At 45.9% G+C, this 19,170-nt stretch overlaps 1 protein-coding gene across 5 annotated transcripts in view; it reads left to right on the forward strand.

Annotated features, from left to right (window-relative positions):
• The window catches only part of LOC137380015 (contactin-4-like), a 1,659,092-nt gene that overhangs the window by 1,202,384 nt on the left and 437,538 nt on the right, over window positions 1-19,170 (forward strand). For 4 of the 5 annotated variants that reach the window (XM_068051491.1, XM_068051492.1, XM_068051495.1 and 1 more), the window contains one exon: window positions 14,108-14,283. In XM_068051491.1, the coding sequence (XP_067907592.1) occupies window positions 14,108-14,283 (176 nt within the window). The remainder of the gene's footprint in view (window positions 1-14,107; window positions 14,284-19,170) is intronic. The other variant, XM_068051493.1, reaches the window with a different exon arrangement.

Raw genomic sequence — 19,170 nt, forward strand, 5'->3', positions numbered from 1 at the left:
GTAATGTGGGAAAGTGTTGGTGAGTAGAGACAAAACACTTCCCCTGAGAGAAGAGAAGAAAATTACCAAATGAATCAACCTGCCATTCTTCCATATCTATCTCCTCATGTTTCAGAATAATTTATAATGGCATCTGTAGACTCCTAGGAACTGGTTGCTGGCCAACAGTTTCAATCAATGATGCTGACATGCATAGAATATCATGCCACAAAGTGAATATATTTCAGAGTTCTCCAAGAATATCTTAACTGTGTGCCTTTAATCTGGGTATTTCTATTTCCCACATACACTGGGCTGAAATTTATGGTGCCACCGCTGTAATCGGCGGTAGACATAAACAATGGCGGCTGGCCAGGGCAAACCGCGCCTCCCCCCACCCCACGCGCAGGCACTGACGCCATTTTTTTTAAGATCTTCGAGCCCTTCCATTTCATTTAAATTTTTAAAGAGAGATTTTGCAAAAAATTTTAAAAGCATTTAATTTGCCCTTCGCCCACCCCCCCAATAACAATTTAATGCATTACATGCCCTCTCCCCCTACAAAACACTTCCCCTGCCCACCTGACGTCCCCCCAAAAGTTCCTAAACTATAGACTTTACCCCTTCCCACCATTCCCTACACCAATGAAATTACTTTGACCCCACTTCCCCACCCCCGCACTGAAAACCTTACCTGCTCCTCCCTCCCCACCAGTGTTCTGCCTCAGATCCGCAGACGGGGACCCAAAGGTGCGGGAGTGCTGGCCACCAGCACCAATATCACAGCGGAATGGAAGGCAGAGGCAAGAAAGTAATTAATGGCTATATTTAAATGTATTTAAATATGTAAATTTTGCTTCCATCGCCGAGCGGCGGGGAGCAGCCACAAGGCCTCGCCACTGCCGGCAATATCAGGCCGGGCCTTCCTGGCGTTGAGGCCTGTGGTGGGCCTCTGCCAGAGGCATTTTCCGCCCACCCTCCCACCCCCCCCGCCACGACACCCGACATCAGGGGGTCGGTAAACTTAAACCCACTGTCTCTACATTGTCTGTGCAAATGGTGATGATTTGTGTTGAATTTGAGTGAACTTTTTTCTGTAGTAGGCTTACCTACTGGGAACTAGAGTGAAACTGCTCATGTTAGGACCAATAGTTAATGTGAGTAGTCCTTCATCCTGCTCTCTTGGCTGGATTTGATACCAAATTGCAAAGCTTCAGGGGCAGTGCACGAACATCTCATGGCAGCTGTGTCCTCCTCATACAGCACTCAGAAATAAAAGATGGAATTTATTGGTTCTGATATGTGAGCAGCTTTTTCTTTGTAATTATGGGACTTTGTGTACAAATAACTAACTGTACATTTTTTTTATGTAAGAAAAAACAAAACTGCTTAACTGGACATTTATCTCATGCTGTTTGTGGGAGATTGCTGACACAGAGGGGTGGATTTTGTTGAGCTCCCAATGCATCTGTGATGGGGGCATGGCCGGAAGATCGCTGAGGAAGTGGCCTGCCACACAGCCTGATGCCGGGATTGCCGGGCCCAATCATCCTGGTGCCAGCAAGGTTCTGTGGCAGCCCCCCTGCCACTCAGCGACAGGACCCAAATTCATATATGCAAACAGCCTCTCTGCATACATTATTATGCATCCTGGTGCAATTCAACCATCAGTTTAGGATCTTCAGCTGCCTTCACGTTCACGTCCCTGAAAACCCTGCGCCACCGAGGCCAGAGTCCTAGGAACCTGTGAAGGTCAGTAAGTATTGTCTGCTCCCCTGTTCTTTGCAAAGCTGGGTTAATTCGCTTGATGGAGGTCTGAACTCTGCATCCATGAAGTGGGGTGGGTGGCTGTGTGTTGTGAAGGGGGTCTGAACTCTGTATTCATGAAGGGGGAGGACCCCTTCCGTAAAGGAAGCCACTCTGAGCCCGTGAATGGCCGAGGAGGGGGTGGGGGGGGCTCACCCTGCATTCGGAGACGAAGTTTGGGGGGAGGGGCGGGAATTAACAGTGGACGTGGATGAGCCCTTTAAGTGAGCTGAAGGGCACAAATGTAAAACATTGTAACCTCCTGTTGCCAGTGCTCCAATGCAGGCAATGTACAATGATATTACGGTGGTCATGCTGGCTCTCTCTCATTTGAAGTTAAGACAGGCAATGGCATGCCAGACCATACAGCTAATGCTGGAACACAACTGAAGCTCGAATTTACATAACTCTCTGCCCAGATAGGTGCCATTGACGTGATGAAGGAACCGAGTAGAACTCGATCATAGAGATGGTCCACCCTGTCTTTCTCGCTCAACATGCTCGTGCCGCGATGAAGCATATCCGCTGGAGATGGAATCAAGAGGTAGGCACAACCCATGTGAAAGCTCCCAGACGTGAGCAGCAGCAGCCACCAAGGCTTATTGTAGCTCAAAGATGCCAGCAGGTCTATAGGACCCAGATGACGCACCTGCAAATGTCGGAGCACCAGTGTCGGAAACGACTACAGATGTCCAGAGAGGCACCGACAAATCTCTGCGCACTGCTGAATAATGACCTTCAGCCACTGGGCTTTGGTGGCCACCGTATTCCTGTGGCCCTCAAACTGACAGTGGCTCTAAATTTCTACGCCTCAGCATCATTCCAGGGATCCTTTGGCAACTTGTGTGAAGTTTCGCAGTCAGCAGTATACTGCTGTATCAGGGAGGTCACCGATGCCTTGTACAGGAGGGCCGACGACCACGTGCGCTTCAGGATGGACCCTGAGAGTCAGGCCGAGGGTCATTGGATTTGGGGCCATTGTGGGATTCCCACAGGTGCAAGGGGTCATCAACTGCATTTGGCCATCAAGGCTCCAATGGAACAAACAGCCACATACCTCAACAGGCTTTTACTCGCTCAACATGCAGCCAGTATGCGACCACGGGAAGTGGTTCCTGCAAGTGTGGGCCCACTTCCCAGGCAGCTGCCATGACTCCTTCATCCTGCGCCAGTCGCTGGTGTTGCTGCTGTTCTCCACCGGCTCAAATTTAGGGGTGGATTCTTGGGGACAAGGGCTACCCCTTGCAGACATGGCTTCAAACACTGGCGAGGAACATCAGCAGTGATGCAGAAGAGCGCTACAACTCTGCCAAGGCTCCACCCGAGTTACCATCAAGCAGGCCATTGGCATGCTGAAGATGCGCTTCCACTTCCTCGATAGATCAGGTGGAGCCCTACAGTATGCACAAGACAGGGTTGGGCGCATCGTTGTTGTACACTGCATTCTGCACAACATTGCAGTACAGAGGGGGGAGACCTTGCATGATGATGAGGCACGGGTGCAGGAGGCATCCTCGGAAAGTGACGATACAGAGGGCATCCAGCAGCCACGCATGGGAGCACGGAGAGCATTGATGGAGGGCAGACATGGTGATCGGCGAGCAAGGGACGTCAGACAATGCCTGATCAGTGACTACTTCCACAATCCCTGAAGTGCAATATATGCTCCTCACACCACATACCACCATCCTGCATCTCGTCGTAAGTCTTCTGCCTTTGTAACATCTGTCTCCCCAGCATGACTGGCAGCAACTGACTGAGCCATTGCCCATGTGACTGCATCCATGCAGTGCCACAACATGCATATTGGAATGACAGTGATGTTATTCCTTACATTAACAGAAGTGTCAGGCTGGGAGGACACATAATTGGCACATGGACGCATGCATTCTTCACACAGGAAAGCCTACACTTATCAGAAAAGTACACTTACTGATATTGTATATGACATAGCTGTCTCATCCATGAATACCCATATGTGTCAAAGTTTCTTTTTAAAACATTTGCGGGTGCTCCTTCACGGTGTGACCTCTGCTCTAGCATCTGTACTGGAGGCAGGCAGCTGAGTAGAACGCCCCTTGGCCTGGGGTGACTTCGGCGGTCGTCCTCTGTGCACCTATGGCCTCGAGGGCCCGGCTGCCTGAGGGCCTCCTGCATCTCTGCAGGGCTGTCATCATGCGTCGTGGCTGTTGGAGCTGGACCCACCAGCGGAGGGGCTGAGGAGCCAGTGTCCACATTGGAATCACCCTGAGAGGAGACCCCAGATGTGATGCACAGGATCCCCTCCTCCCTCTCAAGGCTCATAGAAACCTTGCTATTCTCCAGAGAAGGACCAGGAGCTGAAGCACTGTCCAGGCCCCTGGTCCCTCTCTCGCCTTGCCACTGCTGCTTCGACTCATGGCCGAGGCGAGGGTCTGCGTGTATCAGTGGAATCTGGCTCTCCGTGAGAGTTGCCAATCTCTCCATGGATGAAGCCATGTGCTCACATGCCTGGGACATGGCAACTGTCGTGGCTTGGATGGACTCCCCCACCGTCTGCTCAAGGTTGCGCATGGCCTCTGGCATCTCTGCCAGATGTTTCCTTACCCCTCCATGTAGATACAGCATGCCATGTGCTGCTGACACCAGAGGCTCATCATCAGCCTGGGGCTCAATATGGGACTGGACACCCACAGTCCTCCGATTCTTAGAGGCGTCAGCTATCCCAGCCTCAACCAGCTGTTCGAGCGCTCGTACGGTGCTCTCACCAGCTTGTGACCCAGAATCTAATATCGATCGATTACCCACCAAGGTGAGTGTATCTGTGCTGGTGGAAGGTGCAGGAGTGTCATGGAATGGTGCATCCTCTGAGGGTGTCTCTTCCTCAGAGGTGAGCGATGTCTGCAGGGTCTCCAAGGCTGACTCAGAGTGTTGCCCTGCAAGATACAATGTGAATAACAGACATTTAATTTTTATGGTACAAATGTCACTATGATGACAGCATAGTATATGCAAATGAAAGGCAATTAGGAATCATTGTGTTTGGCAATAATCACTCTATTCACCCAGGACCCCAAGCTCCACATCTAAAACAGCACATGCTCCCTGGCTCCCGGATAGCTCCAGCACCTCTTTAGCTTGCGTGAGCGGCCTCAGATCTGGCACCCTGCTCCCTGTCCTGGGCGCCTCTCGACTATTCTGATCCTCTTCACCTGGAAGAGCAAGGATGCAGATATTGAACATTGCCAAACATCAACATCACATTTGTAACAACATGGGCACTTCAACAACAGCTGAGGGATGCTGTGCCTGGTATGCAGACTCACCCTGTCATAGATGTGACCTGTTCTGAGGTACAACCGAGGGTGACTTGATGAGCATATGCAGCCAGTCATATGCCATCAATCTTCCCCGAACTCCCTGTCTTTGACATGGCAGTGGCATCCATGTGGCATACGATGTCGGAACACCCAGGTCAAACTGAGCAGTTGTGCAACGTGGCACTTACCTTTGAGCGCATGAAATTGTTGACCCTCTTGCCGGATGAACCCACGGCAGCTTAACTCCTTAGCGATCTCTGTACAGGCTTGCTTGGTCAGACGGGAGGACCTCTTCTTGCCATCTCTGGGGAAAAGGACCTTCCGCCGTTCCCTTGCAGCCTGGAGGAAAGTGAGCAGGGCGACATCACTAAACCGTGGGGCCACCATTCCTCGGACATCCGCCATTGGCACAGGGGTTCCCAGGGGTGCTGCTTGAGGGCTGGTGCCATGTTGCAGACACTCCATACCTTTCTGCTCCAGCACGACAGCAACGATGATGGAAGCGCTTGCATGCAGGGCTGGCTGCCTTTTAAAGATGGCGCCAGCACCTTCTCACGAATCAGCTGACGCCATTCACGGCATCGCTGAGGCTGCCCCCACCACGTGATGGAGGAGGGACCCGCCCGGAGCATTCAAATGAGCCATCGTGCGTTACATCACGGCAGCGTGGCGGACAACGGCCCACCATCTAGTTTGCCTGCTGCTGATCCCAGTGGCAGGAAAATAAAATCCAGCCCAGACTGTCTGCCATTTTTACCCATTTAATAATAGTCACCTACTTCAAAATAAATTAATTGTATTAAAAAAATTGACATATTTTGATATGCTCTGGTGCTATGCAAGTGCCTCAGAATTACATTGAATCTACAGCACAGAAACAGGCCATTTATCCATGCTTATACTCTACACGAGCCTCATCGTACTCTGATTAGCTCTTCCCACACTACCCCCTTTTCTCATGCATGTATCAAACTGCCTCTTAAAAGCGTCAATGCTATTTATACAACCACTCCATGAGGCAGCAAGTTCCACATGCTCGCCATTTGACATGTAAATAAAACCCTCCTAAACCCTTTGCTTCATCTGTGAGTAGCTTCCTTACATTTATGGCGTCTTGTTCTGAACTCACCCATAAGTGCAAACAGCCCAGACTTCATCCATCCTCTCAAACCCCTTCACAAATTAAAAGACCTCTATTCTCTTCTTAGGCTTCCTTTTTCCAAAGAGCCCCAGTATGTTCAACTCCCTGAATATTTATAAACCACTTCACATATGGGGCTGGATTTTGAGACCCCAGTAGGAGTGAGAATGGAAGCAGGCAGGTGTGGAATTTTGCACCACCGGCTGGTGGGCCAGTTTGCCGCTCCATCCTGACCCCAGGTCATTTTCCCAGAGGCGGAATCGGAGATGGCTAGAAGAGGCAGGTAGTCATTTAATGATAGTTGAAGACTGGAATTTTCCTGTCAGCCTCCAAGCTCCCCCGAGGAGTCGGGGAACAGGGAAGCCGCCTGGAGGCAGCCTGCCAGCCGCAGACGGCTGCAGCTGCAGGCTGCCTTGTAGAGGGGTTTCTCTTCCACGATGGCGGCCGGGCTGCTGAGGGAACATTTTAATTTTAAAGTTAAAAAAGTTGGAGAGAGGGCACCTCCATCTTGAGGTGCCCTCTCTCTCTTACCTGGAGAGGCAAACTTCTGCTTATTCAATAATAAAAGCAGAAAGTGCTGGAAATACAGAGCAGGTCTGGCAGCATCTTTGAAAAGAGAAACAGAGTTAGCGTTTCAGGTCTGTGACCTGCTGTGTTTCCAGCACTTTGTGCTTTTATTTCAGATTTCCAGAAACTGCACTATTTTGCTTTTTATTATTCTGCTTATTCAATGCTGGAGGACCTCCTATTTCAGCTTTAGGCCTTTATGCTTCAAGAGCCCTCCTATCCTCCTTAATTGGACGGCGAGCCCTCCCACTAGCCACTAATTGGCCAATTCAGGGAAAATCACTGCCAGGTGACTGGTTCCCACACAATGCGGGCTGCTGACCTCCATTTGACCCTGACAGGATCCCGAAGCCTGGGAGCAATGTCCTGCTTATGGCCTTATTTCTACCTTGAAAAAATATGTTTAAAAACTTCAGCATGTAATCATTTTGATCTCTACTAAGAATATAATGCAACCGTAGACTGAATTTTTCGGAGGAAGATGAAGTCCTGCTGCTGAAAGCAGGAGCCAACCCCACTCCAGTGGGTGGCAGAAGCCTGGGATGGCATTTTGCTGGCAGCGGCCAATTAATAGGGTTTACTGGCAATCTCCCCACATGGCAGCGATCCCTCCCGATGCAGGCAAAATGCCTGCAGTGGCGGAAAATGACCCAAAATTGGGCCCTTGAGTGGCTCAATCGGCCGCTCAGTGGGTGCCAGCTGCTGTCAATATGCCACAGTGGCGGGAGGATGTCGGGCTCCCCTCCTGATGCCATCCCTCACCATATTTCCAGCCCCCCCCCACCTCCCAGCCCCTCTTCAAAGGGCTGGGAAAATTCAGCTCCACATTTCCAGATCTCTCTTTCAGTGAGATATTTCTATAGTTTCATTTACCTACCTTTCTGCATTCAACATAAAAATAGGAACCAGATAAAAAAACTCCTTTAATTGATAGAGAATTAAAGGCAATGTTCCCTGTAAGCTGTGAGGCTGCGCAGTAGCCTGAAAGTCCCTTGCGCAGCAGGCCATGCACAAGTCAGCCCCTTTAAATGACTGTACATGTGCAGCCACACAAAACAATTTAAAGGGACCAAGCACTTAACAAATCACCTGTGCACTCCAAAAAAAATTTGAGAAATGTTGGTTAAGGGTACTTGTTATATTTTTGGGTTTTTGCATTAGATATTCTCCTGATTGGGTTCAATGTCAATGGCTACTCCTGGAAGGAGACTGCATGGTCCTTACAAGCCACAGGTAAATGTAATGAAGCCCTGAAATTTAAATAGAGAACCATTGTTACCATTCTGGTCCACTGGATAATACCACCTGCCACCATTTGACCACCTCATCTTTGACACACATGTATATTTACTCTGTCAGACTGAGGCTCAGGCTATATAACAACACATGATTTTATTTAACAGGTAAATGAGTCAGTACAGATGGTGGTATCTCACATGACTCTTATTGTCACAGGATTCTACTATTTCTGGAAGTTTTGACTTGCTTTTTACGTAACAGAACCTCTGTCTGCTCCTTACAAGGCAACTGTCATCAAGCGAGGGGCAGAAAGCTGGAAATTCCCACTCCTCTGCTGGGATTTCCACTCCTCTGCCTCAGTCAGTATATGACATATGACTGAAGATTTTAATGCTGAGTGAGTTGAGGCATGCCAGTCTCCAGATGGGGAAAAGCAAGCAACCTGAACCCTTGAAGAAATGGCTGATAGTTTGTAAAATCAAAAAGAACAAATTGGTCTCTCGCACAGGGAGCAAGAGCATCATAGATGGGGAGGGTGAGTAGGGCATGTCAGGGGCACCTGAGCATTCACTCTCATTCCCTGGTGGGCAGACACTGGAGTTTCTGGCCGCATGAGGCCAGTGGGCAGCAGAGATGTGCCCATTGTGGTACTTGTGCCCACCTATCTCGTGTAAAAAAAAGTTCCCTGTCATTGACATTGCAAATTCCGACACTATCAGTGCTGAAGGGTACTAGCAGGAAATTGTATTGCACATCTATAGACAGTAGTTGCAATTTTTACGAATCTGCTCAATGTGAAACTCCTGTGCTGCCTTTCAACATAAAATTGGCCATGAGACATGGTCACTCACTTTTTACCGAGCAAAATGCGACCACAAGTCAGATCTCGTTCAACACTATGCTGACTTCTGAGGTTTGCCTCAGATAAATCATTTGACATTGAAGATGTACTGAAACAACATGTATTAAACAACTATAGGTTTTATAACTACATTAGAGCAACAGTTCATAGAATGTCTATGTAAATGGATCTCTAATTACAGTAAAGTTGAAATTCTCAGCCCTTGTATACACAGTGTTTCACTGACTAAATTGAATAGAATGACATCTAAACTTAAAGGCATTAAGGAATGCTTCCAAGGAATAAGCATTTGAAGTGAGTCTTTTCCATTCCAGACTGCGATATAGAATCCAGTAGGTTGCAGAAAGCACACTATGGGCTGGATTTTGTAGTCCCGCTGCCAGGAGCAGCGGCGGGCGCGGAAAATGGCAGCTGTCCCCTACGGGACCTGTGCCACTGCAATTCTGCGGTGGGGGGGGGCACTTTACATATTCACAGTGGCCACCCCCCCACCAATCACATGGCGGAGGCAGCATTGGCGACGCCGTTCACAGCATCACCCATGTGGAAGCAGGTGCTGGTGCCATTTTTAAAAGGCTGCCAGCCCTACACAGTGCCACAAAGTACAGAGTTGCCCCGTTCCCCCCTCCCCTATACACAAAGTGCAGAGTTGCTCCTTACCCTATACACAAAGTACAGAGTACACCCCTTCCCCCTTCCCTCTATACAAAGTACAGAGTTCACCCCTTCCCCCCCTTCCCTATACACCAAGTGCAGAATTCACCTCTTCGCACCCCCCCCACCCATCAGAGTGCAGAGTTCAACCCTTCTCCACCTTGGTGGCACCAGCTTTCCCTGAAAGGGAAAGTGAAGGTGCGTGAATGTCTCTCATTGTGATGAGGATCAGGAACTGGAGGTAAGATTGCTGTGGTTTATATTTTAATTCATGCAAATATGTTATTTAATTATGCTAAGTTGGGTCCCGTCGCAGAGCGGCGGAGCTGCCGCCATGGAGCTTCCCCGCCACCGGGAAGATCGGACCCGACAATCCTGGCGTTGGGTTTTGTGGTGGCTGCAGCCACCCCCTGCCCACCACCCCTCCCCCGAAACCTGATGTCAGGCCGGGAACAAATTCCAGACCTATGTGTGTACTGTGCCAGCAATAATGAAACCAACAGATAATCAAACACCTAAGAATGCTTCAATTTTGACTAGAACTTAACCTGTTCTTGTAAATCCCTGTATTCAAATGCTACAATCATTTTCAAAAAAGTGGATGAACTGCAATTTGCTTTTGTCAGTACAAATGGAAAGCAGCACTCTACAACATTATTCTGTCCATGCAGGGATTATGATTTTGTCTCAGCTATTAAATCGCATGATTTGCTGAGTATAAAGTGAAGCATACTCATCAATGGTTCACTCAAGCCATTAATTGATTAAATACAGGCAGACATCAAAACTGAATGTTTTAAATAGACTCCTGATTAGGTATTTGGGAACAGATCTGAACATCGCTATGCAAAATATAAAATCTGAAAACTTCAAAGAACAGTTGTCACACATTTCTAAATAATCAGTGTTTTTTGAAACACTTTCCTATTTGGAACTGCACAGACTGAAAATCATTCTGACACTAGTGACATCGTTTTTTCTTAATTCTCTGATTAATTCTGTGACTTGCTCCACAGCACAGAACATTGCAAGTGTAATAACATTTGATTCCCAAGGTTGGTTTCCTACAGAAATCCTACACTCTGTTGCCCTCAATTGGTTTCAGCGCTAAACACTCTTCATTTTGTTAAACTCAGATTATTGAATTGCTCTCATGTCAGTTTTTCAATCACTTCTGAGAAACTGCTTAATAGTGCCCTCTGGGAGAATGCAAATTAGTTTAGGGAAGATGCACATTAAAAGCTATATCAGGGTCAAAATAATCATTCCTGTCTCTGGTAAGTATTGAAGATCCATCATTTAATAACATTTATGCCCAACTCCCCCAATGGTTGTGTGGGTGATTGCATAACATGGCGCATTACAGAGATATAGAGAACAAGGAGTTTCTCGTTTAATTATTCCTGCGTGATGAATTAACTGTTGTCTTCTGGAAAAACAGTAGAGCTATTATAATAGGCATCAAGAGCGCTGGGCTAGTCAGTGGAAAACTCAACCAGGGTTCCTGCCCCTGACCATAATCCAGTGATCTCTGCCAGAAAGTGTACATATATGGATGCCATGCAAGAACGGAATTAGATTCATCTGTGATGCTTCCCACAGTTGAATACTCTGCTGTCACTCAATATCTAGACTCACACTTGAAGAATGGAGCAACATTTTTGGAACTTAGAAATAAGAGAGCCAAATATTAAAATGCTCAAAGGACGAAGGGGTACTCAGCATCTTCAAATAAAAGAGACAAGTTAACAGTTCAAGTATATAAGCTTCATCACAACTTGACTAAAATATAAGCAAGTATTTTGGTATGTTGGAAAAAAATGTGAGAAAATTGCAGGTGGTAGAAGAAACATATTCCAATCATGAAGAACCAGTTAATGTGTTGAATGACCTACAAATTGTTGGATGATATCTCAGTGAAACAATTAAAGCCATTGTCATGTTTTGTAATATTTTGATACTTTTCCCACAGAAAAGGTTTCAGAACGAATTACATTTAAATATTAGGGGCTGAATTTTATACCCCCCCAAAGAGTGGGAAGGTGGCAAGGGGAGGGGGGTGGGAGTAAAATGGAGCGGCAGGCTCAGGGGGCCCTTCCCAATCCGTTCCCTCCTCCGCCACCACTTTACGTAGGGTGGCGGTGGCGAAAAACGGCCTGCCCGCCCTAGGCCAATCAAGGCTTTTAAGTGGCCAGGTAATGGCCACAAGAGCCACCGCCCACCGCCACAGGATTTTACCCTTGGCCGGTCAGGTGGCCCAGGCCCAAGAAAAGCCGCCTGACAAAAGCAGACAACTTTCTGACGGCCTGGGGTGGTGGTGGGGGGGCCTCATGATCAGGCACCCTGTGTCCAACAGAGGGCCACCCCCGATGCCCCAACCACCCCCAACATTCAACACGCCACCACCACCCCCCCCCCCCCCCCCACCCCGCCACCCCGCCACCCCATCTGCCCAGTCGACCACCCTTGCCTTGCTGGGGCCTGACCGATTGCCTCCGGCAAGGCCCCAAATACTTACTGGTTCTCCGGGGCTCCCCGACATCATTTGTCTTCAGCTGGGTTGCAGACCCAGCAGTGGCCACCTCTCCCGATGGCACTGCTGAGACAGAGAGCTGCCGGCTCGCTGATTGGCCGGCAGCTTCATTAGGCGGGACTTCCTGCCTCAATGAGGTGGAAATCCTGCCTAAGACCAATTAAAGGTCTGGGGATCACAAAATGTGGTCCGGATCCCCAGGCCAGGTGGAGGCAGGTTCGTCACCGACTTTTCAGTTGGTGGACGGCTCCCGTTAGCCAAGGGTAAAATTCAGCCTCATGTTTTTAAAAGCAGAGAGTATTGACACAAGTCTTTTTTAAAGTGTATGAAATGATAGATAGCTAAAATACTAATAGGCTCGACTTTGAAATTGTTCCCCAGTGTAAAAAACAAGCAATTCATTAGTCTGTCTCAATAATTGTTAAGTTGTGAAGTCTCTGATCCTAGGTGATCAGCAGAGGTTGTCGGACAACTGTCTATGAACATAGGGAAATAAAAACAGTGACAAGAATACATGCAGCCACATATTTTTAAATAAAAATCATTGAAAGGTTTGGCCAGTTGAGAAGATTTCCATGCAGGAGGATAGTTCATATAGACCAGTAAAATAACCACTATTGTGGATGGTTAGCGTGTTCATTGTTTTTTTACTATTACATGAAGACAAATTGTCCTGATTAAATTAAGTGCTGTGAAATAAGGCAGCATAATGATTCACACGCAGCCTTGTCTTACCTAGTGTGCTCTAAGTCCACAGAGGGACACATGTGAAAGACACAAATATCTGGTTCAGATCACAAAGGAGTACTATTCTTCCACTTCTGTGAAGGGCAAGGGGCATGTTTTTCCTGTCAATATTATAACTGAAGGAGCAGATGAAAAGATGGATCTGGAAATGGAATGGGTTGGTGAAAGTGTTCTGTTGATTACTGGAGAGGGCAGGAAAAAGCTAGCTATTTCAAAAGATGTAGTGGAGAAGGTGGAGTCACCTGAACAGATGCAAGGAGACTGCAAGAAAGGAATAATCTTTAGAGGAACCAGGTTGGGAAGAAGCATCATCCAGATTGTTATAATAGTTGGTAGTTTTATAATAGATATCAATGTAATTCCAGACTTGGAGAAAGAGCAGTTCAGGAAGAAAGGGAAGAAATAAATTAGAAGCATAGTTAATGAAATTCTTAAGATCAGAACGAGAACAGAAACTGCATCACTTTCAACAAGGTAAGGAGGCAGAGACAGGGATTGGGCTTAAGTTGGATTGGAACATATTGCACAAGAATACAGGCATATCCGGGAGTCAAGTGATTTTCACAGTTATCTGAAAGGGGTTAGTAGAGTTAAGAGAGAGATTGTTCAAGTTGAGAACAAGTTCAGATGGAGGAGGGTGATGATGAATGGGAGCTGGTTAGGTCACTATTTAAGGAAGATGCAGAGTCCCAGAGACTATTTTTGGTTAAGTGATAGAGTTGTAGAAGGGCTTTGTGTCCAGGGTGGAAAATAAATAAATGGAGATGGAGCATCTAAAATGGATAAGTGGCAAAATAGATCAAGAGGATGTAGCAGGGTAGAAACTCGATCAGGTGGGAAAGAAAACAATCAAAATAGGAGAAAATTAGTTTAATAGGAGTAATTGTTTAGACCAGAGGGCTGTAGAGTGTTCAGAACAGCTCTCCTGTGTACCTTGGGCAGGAGGTAGAAGCACACTGTTGGGGGGGACAGGGAGATGTTGGCATGGAGACAAGGGCGCTCTTCACAAGAGCTGAGATCACTAATGGTCTGCAAAATGATGGTATTCAGTATTAGGTTTATCCTCCAGAGGAAATAATGAGTCATTGTTCTATAGTTGGCATTTAGCCCCAGCCAGGCAGAGGGCCTTCAACTGTGCAACAAGTCACTCCTTTGTCAGCAGGTCAGTTATAAATACTAAGTTCTGCAAAAAAAAACTTCTCTTTGTGCAATGTAATAAAGTTAGCAAGTTTTGAGAATGTTATTTATGGATCACCTTTTTTTTAAATAAATCTCAACAGACCCAACAAGAATTACTATACCACCATCAGACATGGATGCCACAGTGGGTGAAAGCACAATCTTACCTTGCCAAGTCTCCCATGATCCTTCGTTGAGTGTTGAATTCTCATGGTCTTTTAATGGTCAACTTATAGACTTCAGAAGAGATAGAGATCATTTTGAAAAGGTCGGAGGGGTAAGTGGTTCACAAAGCTTTATAATCTAATTTTGTGATACGGTGGAGTTTTTATTACAAGATAGACATGTGACATGTGCAGAATTAGGTTCCAGGTATGACTCTGGAGAACTGGAGAAAAGTTATACTTAGATAATACTATCAACAACTGTTGAAAACTGTGTGACAAAATTAGCCATCGATAACACAAAAAGAAGTAAAACAGATGCGTTAGTGTGTTACTGACCTGTACAGACAAATGTCAGAATTGGTGTTTGGTCTGTACAAAGTTGGCTAATTTCAGGTGAGGTGCCAGAAGAAATATCTCGGCACCCCTTTGCTGGGGAGGGACGGAATTGGCCTGGGTTCACTCTCATCACTATGCAATGAGATGTGTGATTTTTGGATTGAGTTTGACTGTGATGCCCTTCCACTGACATGCTAATTTATTGTCGCTAACAGTCACTGCCGAGGTTCATAAATGACAAAGAGCCACTTAGATGAGGTACTAGAGGGTGGTCAGTGATCACAAGAGTGTGTCTACAGTAGAGAGAGTGAGTCATTCAGGAGCGAAAAATGAAATTTGAGACGTAAAAGCAAAGGCAAAAATTTGCCTCTTGTGTGTTGAAAATTATGATTTCTGTTCATGGGGAAAAACATTTTATTGTGATTTTCTTCCCGACTGTCTAGTTAATTTTTAAACTGCTGCAGAAAAGATGAGTAACCTGTTGGCAAAGTAGATAACACAGCAGGAGGGATGTTCATTTATAGAAATAAGTACATTAAGGTTTTCATGTAGCTGCTAACACATTTTAATGGTGCCAACAGTTACAGCATTCATTGCAGGTAGAAGCTTATTCTGGTTGGCAAACACTTATCTCTTCAAAAGAAGTACTATGTAATCGTATCAGATGATTGCAGTGCTGATCAGTCAAATTAGTCAATCTTCAACCCCTTCACTTTGCTTTCCTTTCAAAATTATAATAATTGGGACAAACAAGATTATGTTTGAATTAGTTTATTACATATCACAATGATATTAGCTGATTACATGTTGAGTCAGATTGTATGACTCACATACATGATGAGCACTAAAGGAAGAGGGTATGAATTGAATTACTTTCTGAGATTTCTGTATTGTCAATAGCTATAAATTTCTTCAGATGGGAAAGGATTTAATTAAACTGCATTTTTTAATATAATTTGAATTGTAACATTATAACTGCAATAGATGTCAAGGTCTATAATTATAGAAAGAATTCTAATATTCTCAGTTACCTGTTGGCGTTTCTGTTGATGTATTACAAATTAATTGTAAAGATTTGAAGGAGTTTTTCAGGTGACCATCAATGATAAGTTCTCTACCTATTTCTTAACTATTTCCCTTTTCCTCATTGTACATTCCTGAGTGATTGTGTGCCCATTCCTTAGACTGCCTTTAGATGGCTGCAATGGTGTTCTGTGTCCTGGTGTCACAAGGGAGGTTTGTTATAGTTCAAGGAGAATATCTTGTTTCCAAGGCCATTCCTCACTCTTGCTTTTAAAAATAGAGGAATGTAGGTGTTTTATGTAAACATTATTATATGAGAGTGCTTTCTCTGCCTTTAATTAATTATGACATCCGAATACAGGTGATCCACAAAGTCTTCTTTGAGTTGACCCAATTTGAATATATTCAGATATTTCCCAGATTACATTGTGTGGATTCAGCTGATGTTCATGGTGCATTTTAAATGCAGCTTCAGATTTGTAAGTACAGGACTCTTGGCTTATAGAATCCATAGTGAAAATAGAATCTATGGTGGTTTGAGAAACTGATTGAGGAATTGGAATCAAGCATTTAAATTTGGAGCTACTTAGAAAGGATTCAGACTGATCTCCCTTACGCATGTCTGTCATGCAGGGTCCCACCCGTCAAGAATGAGGCACATTAATGTTGCCACGTGAACATTGATGTTTTAAACTGTTACTGGAGTAAAGAAAGAACTTTCTTTTGAAAAGAAAGCAACACCAGACCGTTGACTGGAAATATATTTGCATATTTACAGACAGTGCTTAAAAGGGACAAAAGACCATTCCCTGATGCATTCAATCCACAATAGACCTCTGATTACCAGACATTGAAGGTAGAGGTGCTAGCATTCTAGATTGACTGCTAAGATGGCTGAATACACAAACAGACCAGTGACCATAACTCTATTAGCTTCAAGATAGTTATGGAAAAGGATAGGACTGGTTCTCAAGTTGAAGTCCTAAATTGGGGGAAGGCTAATTTCGATGGCATCAGACAGGAACTCTCAAAATTCGAATGGGAGAGCTGTTTACAGGTAAAGGGACATCTGGCAAGTGGAAGGCTTTTAAAAGTGAGATAGGAAGAGTTCAGGGCCAGCATGTTCCTGTTAGATTGAAGGGCAAGGCTGGCAAGTTTAGGGAACTTTGGTTGACGAGGGATATTGAGGGTCTGGTCAGGACAAAGAAGGAGGCATATGTCAGGTACAGGCAGCTGGGATCAAGCGAGTCCCTCGAGGAGTATAGGGGATGTAGGAGTACACTTAAGAAGGAAATTAGGAGGGCGAAAAGGGGCCATGAGATTTCCCTGGCAGATAAGATAAAAGAGAATCCTGAAAGATTCTATAAGTATATTAAGAGTAGCTAGGGTGAGAGTAGGTCCCCTTAAGGATCAGTGTGGTAATCTATGCGTGGAGCCACGGGAAATGGGAGAGGTCTTAAATGAATACTTCTCATCTGTATTTACCGTGGAGAAGGTCATGGAAGTTAGTGAGTTCAAGGGAGGGAACAGCGATATCTTGGAGCATATCAACATTACAAAGGAGGAGGTGTTGGAGGTTTTGAAGTGCATTGAGGTGGATAAATCCACAGGACCTGACCAGGTGTATCCTAGGATGCTATGGGAAGCAAGAGAGGAGATTGCTGGGGCCCTGGCAGAGCTTTTTGTATCATCGTTAGCCATGGGTGAGGTACCGGAAGACCGGAGGATTGCTAATGTGCCTTTATTTAAGAAGGGCAGCAGGGATAAGCCAGGGAAGTATAAGCCGGTGAGCCTTACATCAGTGGTGGGAAAGTTATTGGAAGGGATTCTGAGAGACCGGATTTATATGCATTTGGAAAGGCATGGTCTGATTAGGGTTAGTCAGCATGGCTTTGTGCTTGGGAAATCATGTCTCACGAATTTGATTGAGTTTTTTGAGGAGGTGACCAAGAGGAAAGACAAGGGCAGGGTGGTGGACATTGTCTACATGGACTTTAGCAAGGCCTTTTGACATGGTCCCGCATGGTAGGCTGGTCCAAAAGGTTTAAACACGTGTGATCCAGGGTGAGCTAGCCAATTGGATACAAAATTGGCTTGATGATAGGAGGCATGATAGGTGGTAGTGGAGGGCTGTTTTTCAGATTGGAGGCCGGTGACCAGTGGTGTGCCGCAGGGATCAGTGCTGGGCCCCTCTGTTGTTTGTCATATATATTAATGACTTGGATGTGAATGTAGGGGGCATTATTAGTAAGTTTGCAGATGACACCAAAATTGGTGGTATAGTGGACAGTGAAGAAGGTTATCTAAGGTTACAACAGGATATAGATCAACTGGGAAAGTGGGCAAGGGAGTGGCAAATGGAATTTAACGCAGACAAGTGTGAAGTGATGCATTCTGGGAAGTTAAACCAGGGCAGGACATATATGGTGAATGGCAGGGCCCTGGGGAGTGTTGTTGAGCAGAGAGACCTTGGGGTACAAGTACATAGTTCCCTGAAAATGGAAACACAGGTAGATAGGGTGGTGAAGAAGGCGTATGGCATGCTTGCCTTCATTGGCCGAGGCATTGAGTACAAGAGTTGGGACGTCATGTTACAGTTGTCCATAACGTTGGTTAGGCCGCATTTGGAGCACTGTGTGCAGTTCTGGTCGCCGCACTACAGGAAAGATGTGATTAAGCTGGAGAGGGTGCAGAAAAGATTCACAAGGATGTTGCCTGGTTTGGAGGGCTTGAGTTATAAAGAGAGACTGGATAGGCAGGGTCTGTTTTCCCTGGAGCGAGGCATAGATAGGGTAGATAGCCAGAGTCTGTTTCCCATGGTAAGGGTGACTAAAACTAGAGGGAGGAGGTGAGAGGGAGGAGGTTTAAAGGGGATCAAAGGGGTAAATTTTTCACACAAAGAATAGTGGGTATCTGGAATGAGCTACCAGAGGAGGTGGTGGAGGCAGGAACAGTAGCAACATTTAAGATGCATCTGGACAGGTACTTGAATGAGCAAGGCATAGAGGGATTTGGAATTAATGCAGGCAGGTGGGATTAGTATAGATAGGCATTATGGTTGGCATGGACGTGGTGGGCCGAAGGGCCTGTTTCTCTGCTGTACGACTCTATGACGTGGTCAGACCAGTTTAGTCACATGACTAACTGACTGTTGCAGGTTTTTTTTGAACTTGCCACAGAGAATTTGAACTCAGAAAGCTGTTTGCTCCTGAACTAATAAGACCACTCGTGGCTGGCTTGCCACAGCCTCTCCTGTCTGCTCCCATCTCTTTCTCATGGAACTAAAAACAACTGAAGACATATGAACCCCAAGAGAGATAAGTCTCCTACAATGAACAAGGTTTAAGAAGAATACTGGGCCCCAACGAAAAGCAAGATCTACCTACAAGCAAGAACTACAGCGAGCTCGAAGCACAGTAACAAAAACCCCTCTTCAGAGATTGCCTCAAACCTCTCCACTTTATTTTTTCTTCTGCTCTTTTCTGTCTCTCTTTGTATGTGCGTGTTGCGTGTGCAAGCTCGCCAGCCCAATGTAACATTTTAAATTTTTTCAAACTTCCCTTTGACTTTTTTTTCCTCCTTTAATCAAATATTTTTTCCCTCTCTCTTTCACTTTCTGTACCTGATTTGACATTGAT

This window comes from Heterodontus francisci, chromosome 19 (assembly GCF_036365525.1).
Source record: "Heterodontus francisci isolate sHetFra1 chromosome 19, sHetFra1.hap1, whole genome shotgun sequence".
Classification (NCBI taxonomy): Eukaryota; Metazoa; Chordata; class Chondrichthyes; order Heterodontiformes; family Heterodontidae; genus Heterodontus; species Heterodontus francisci.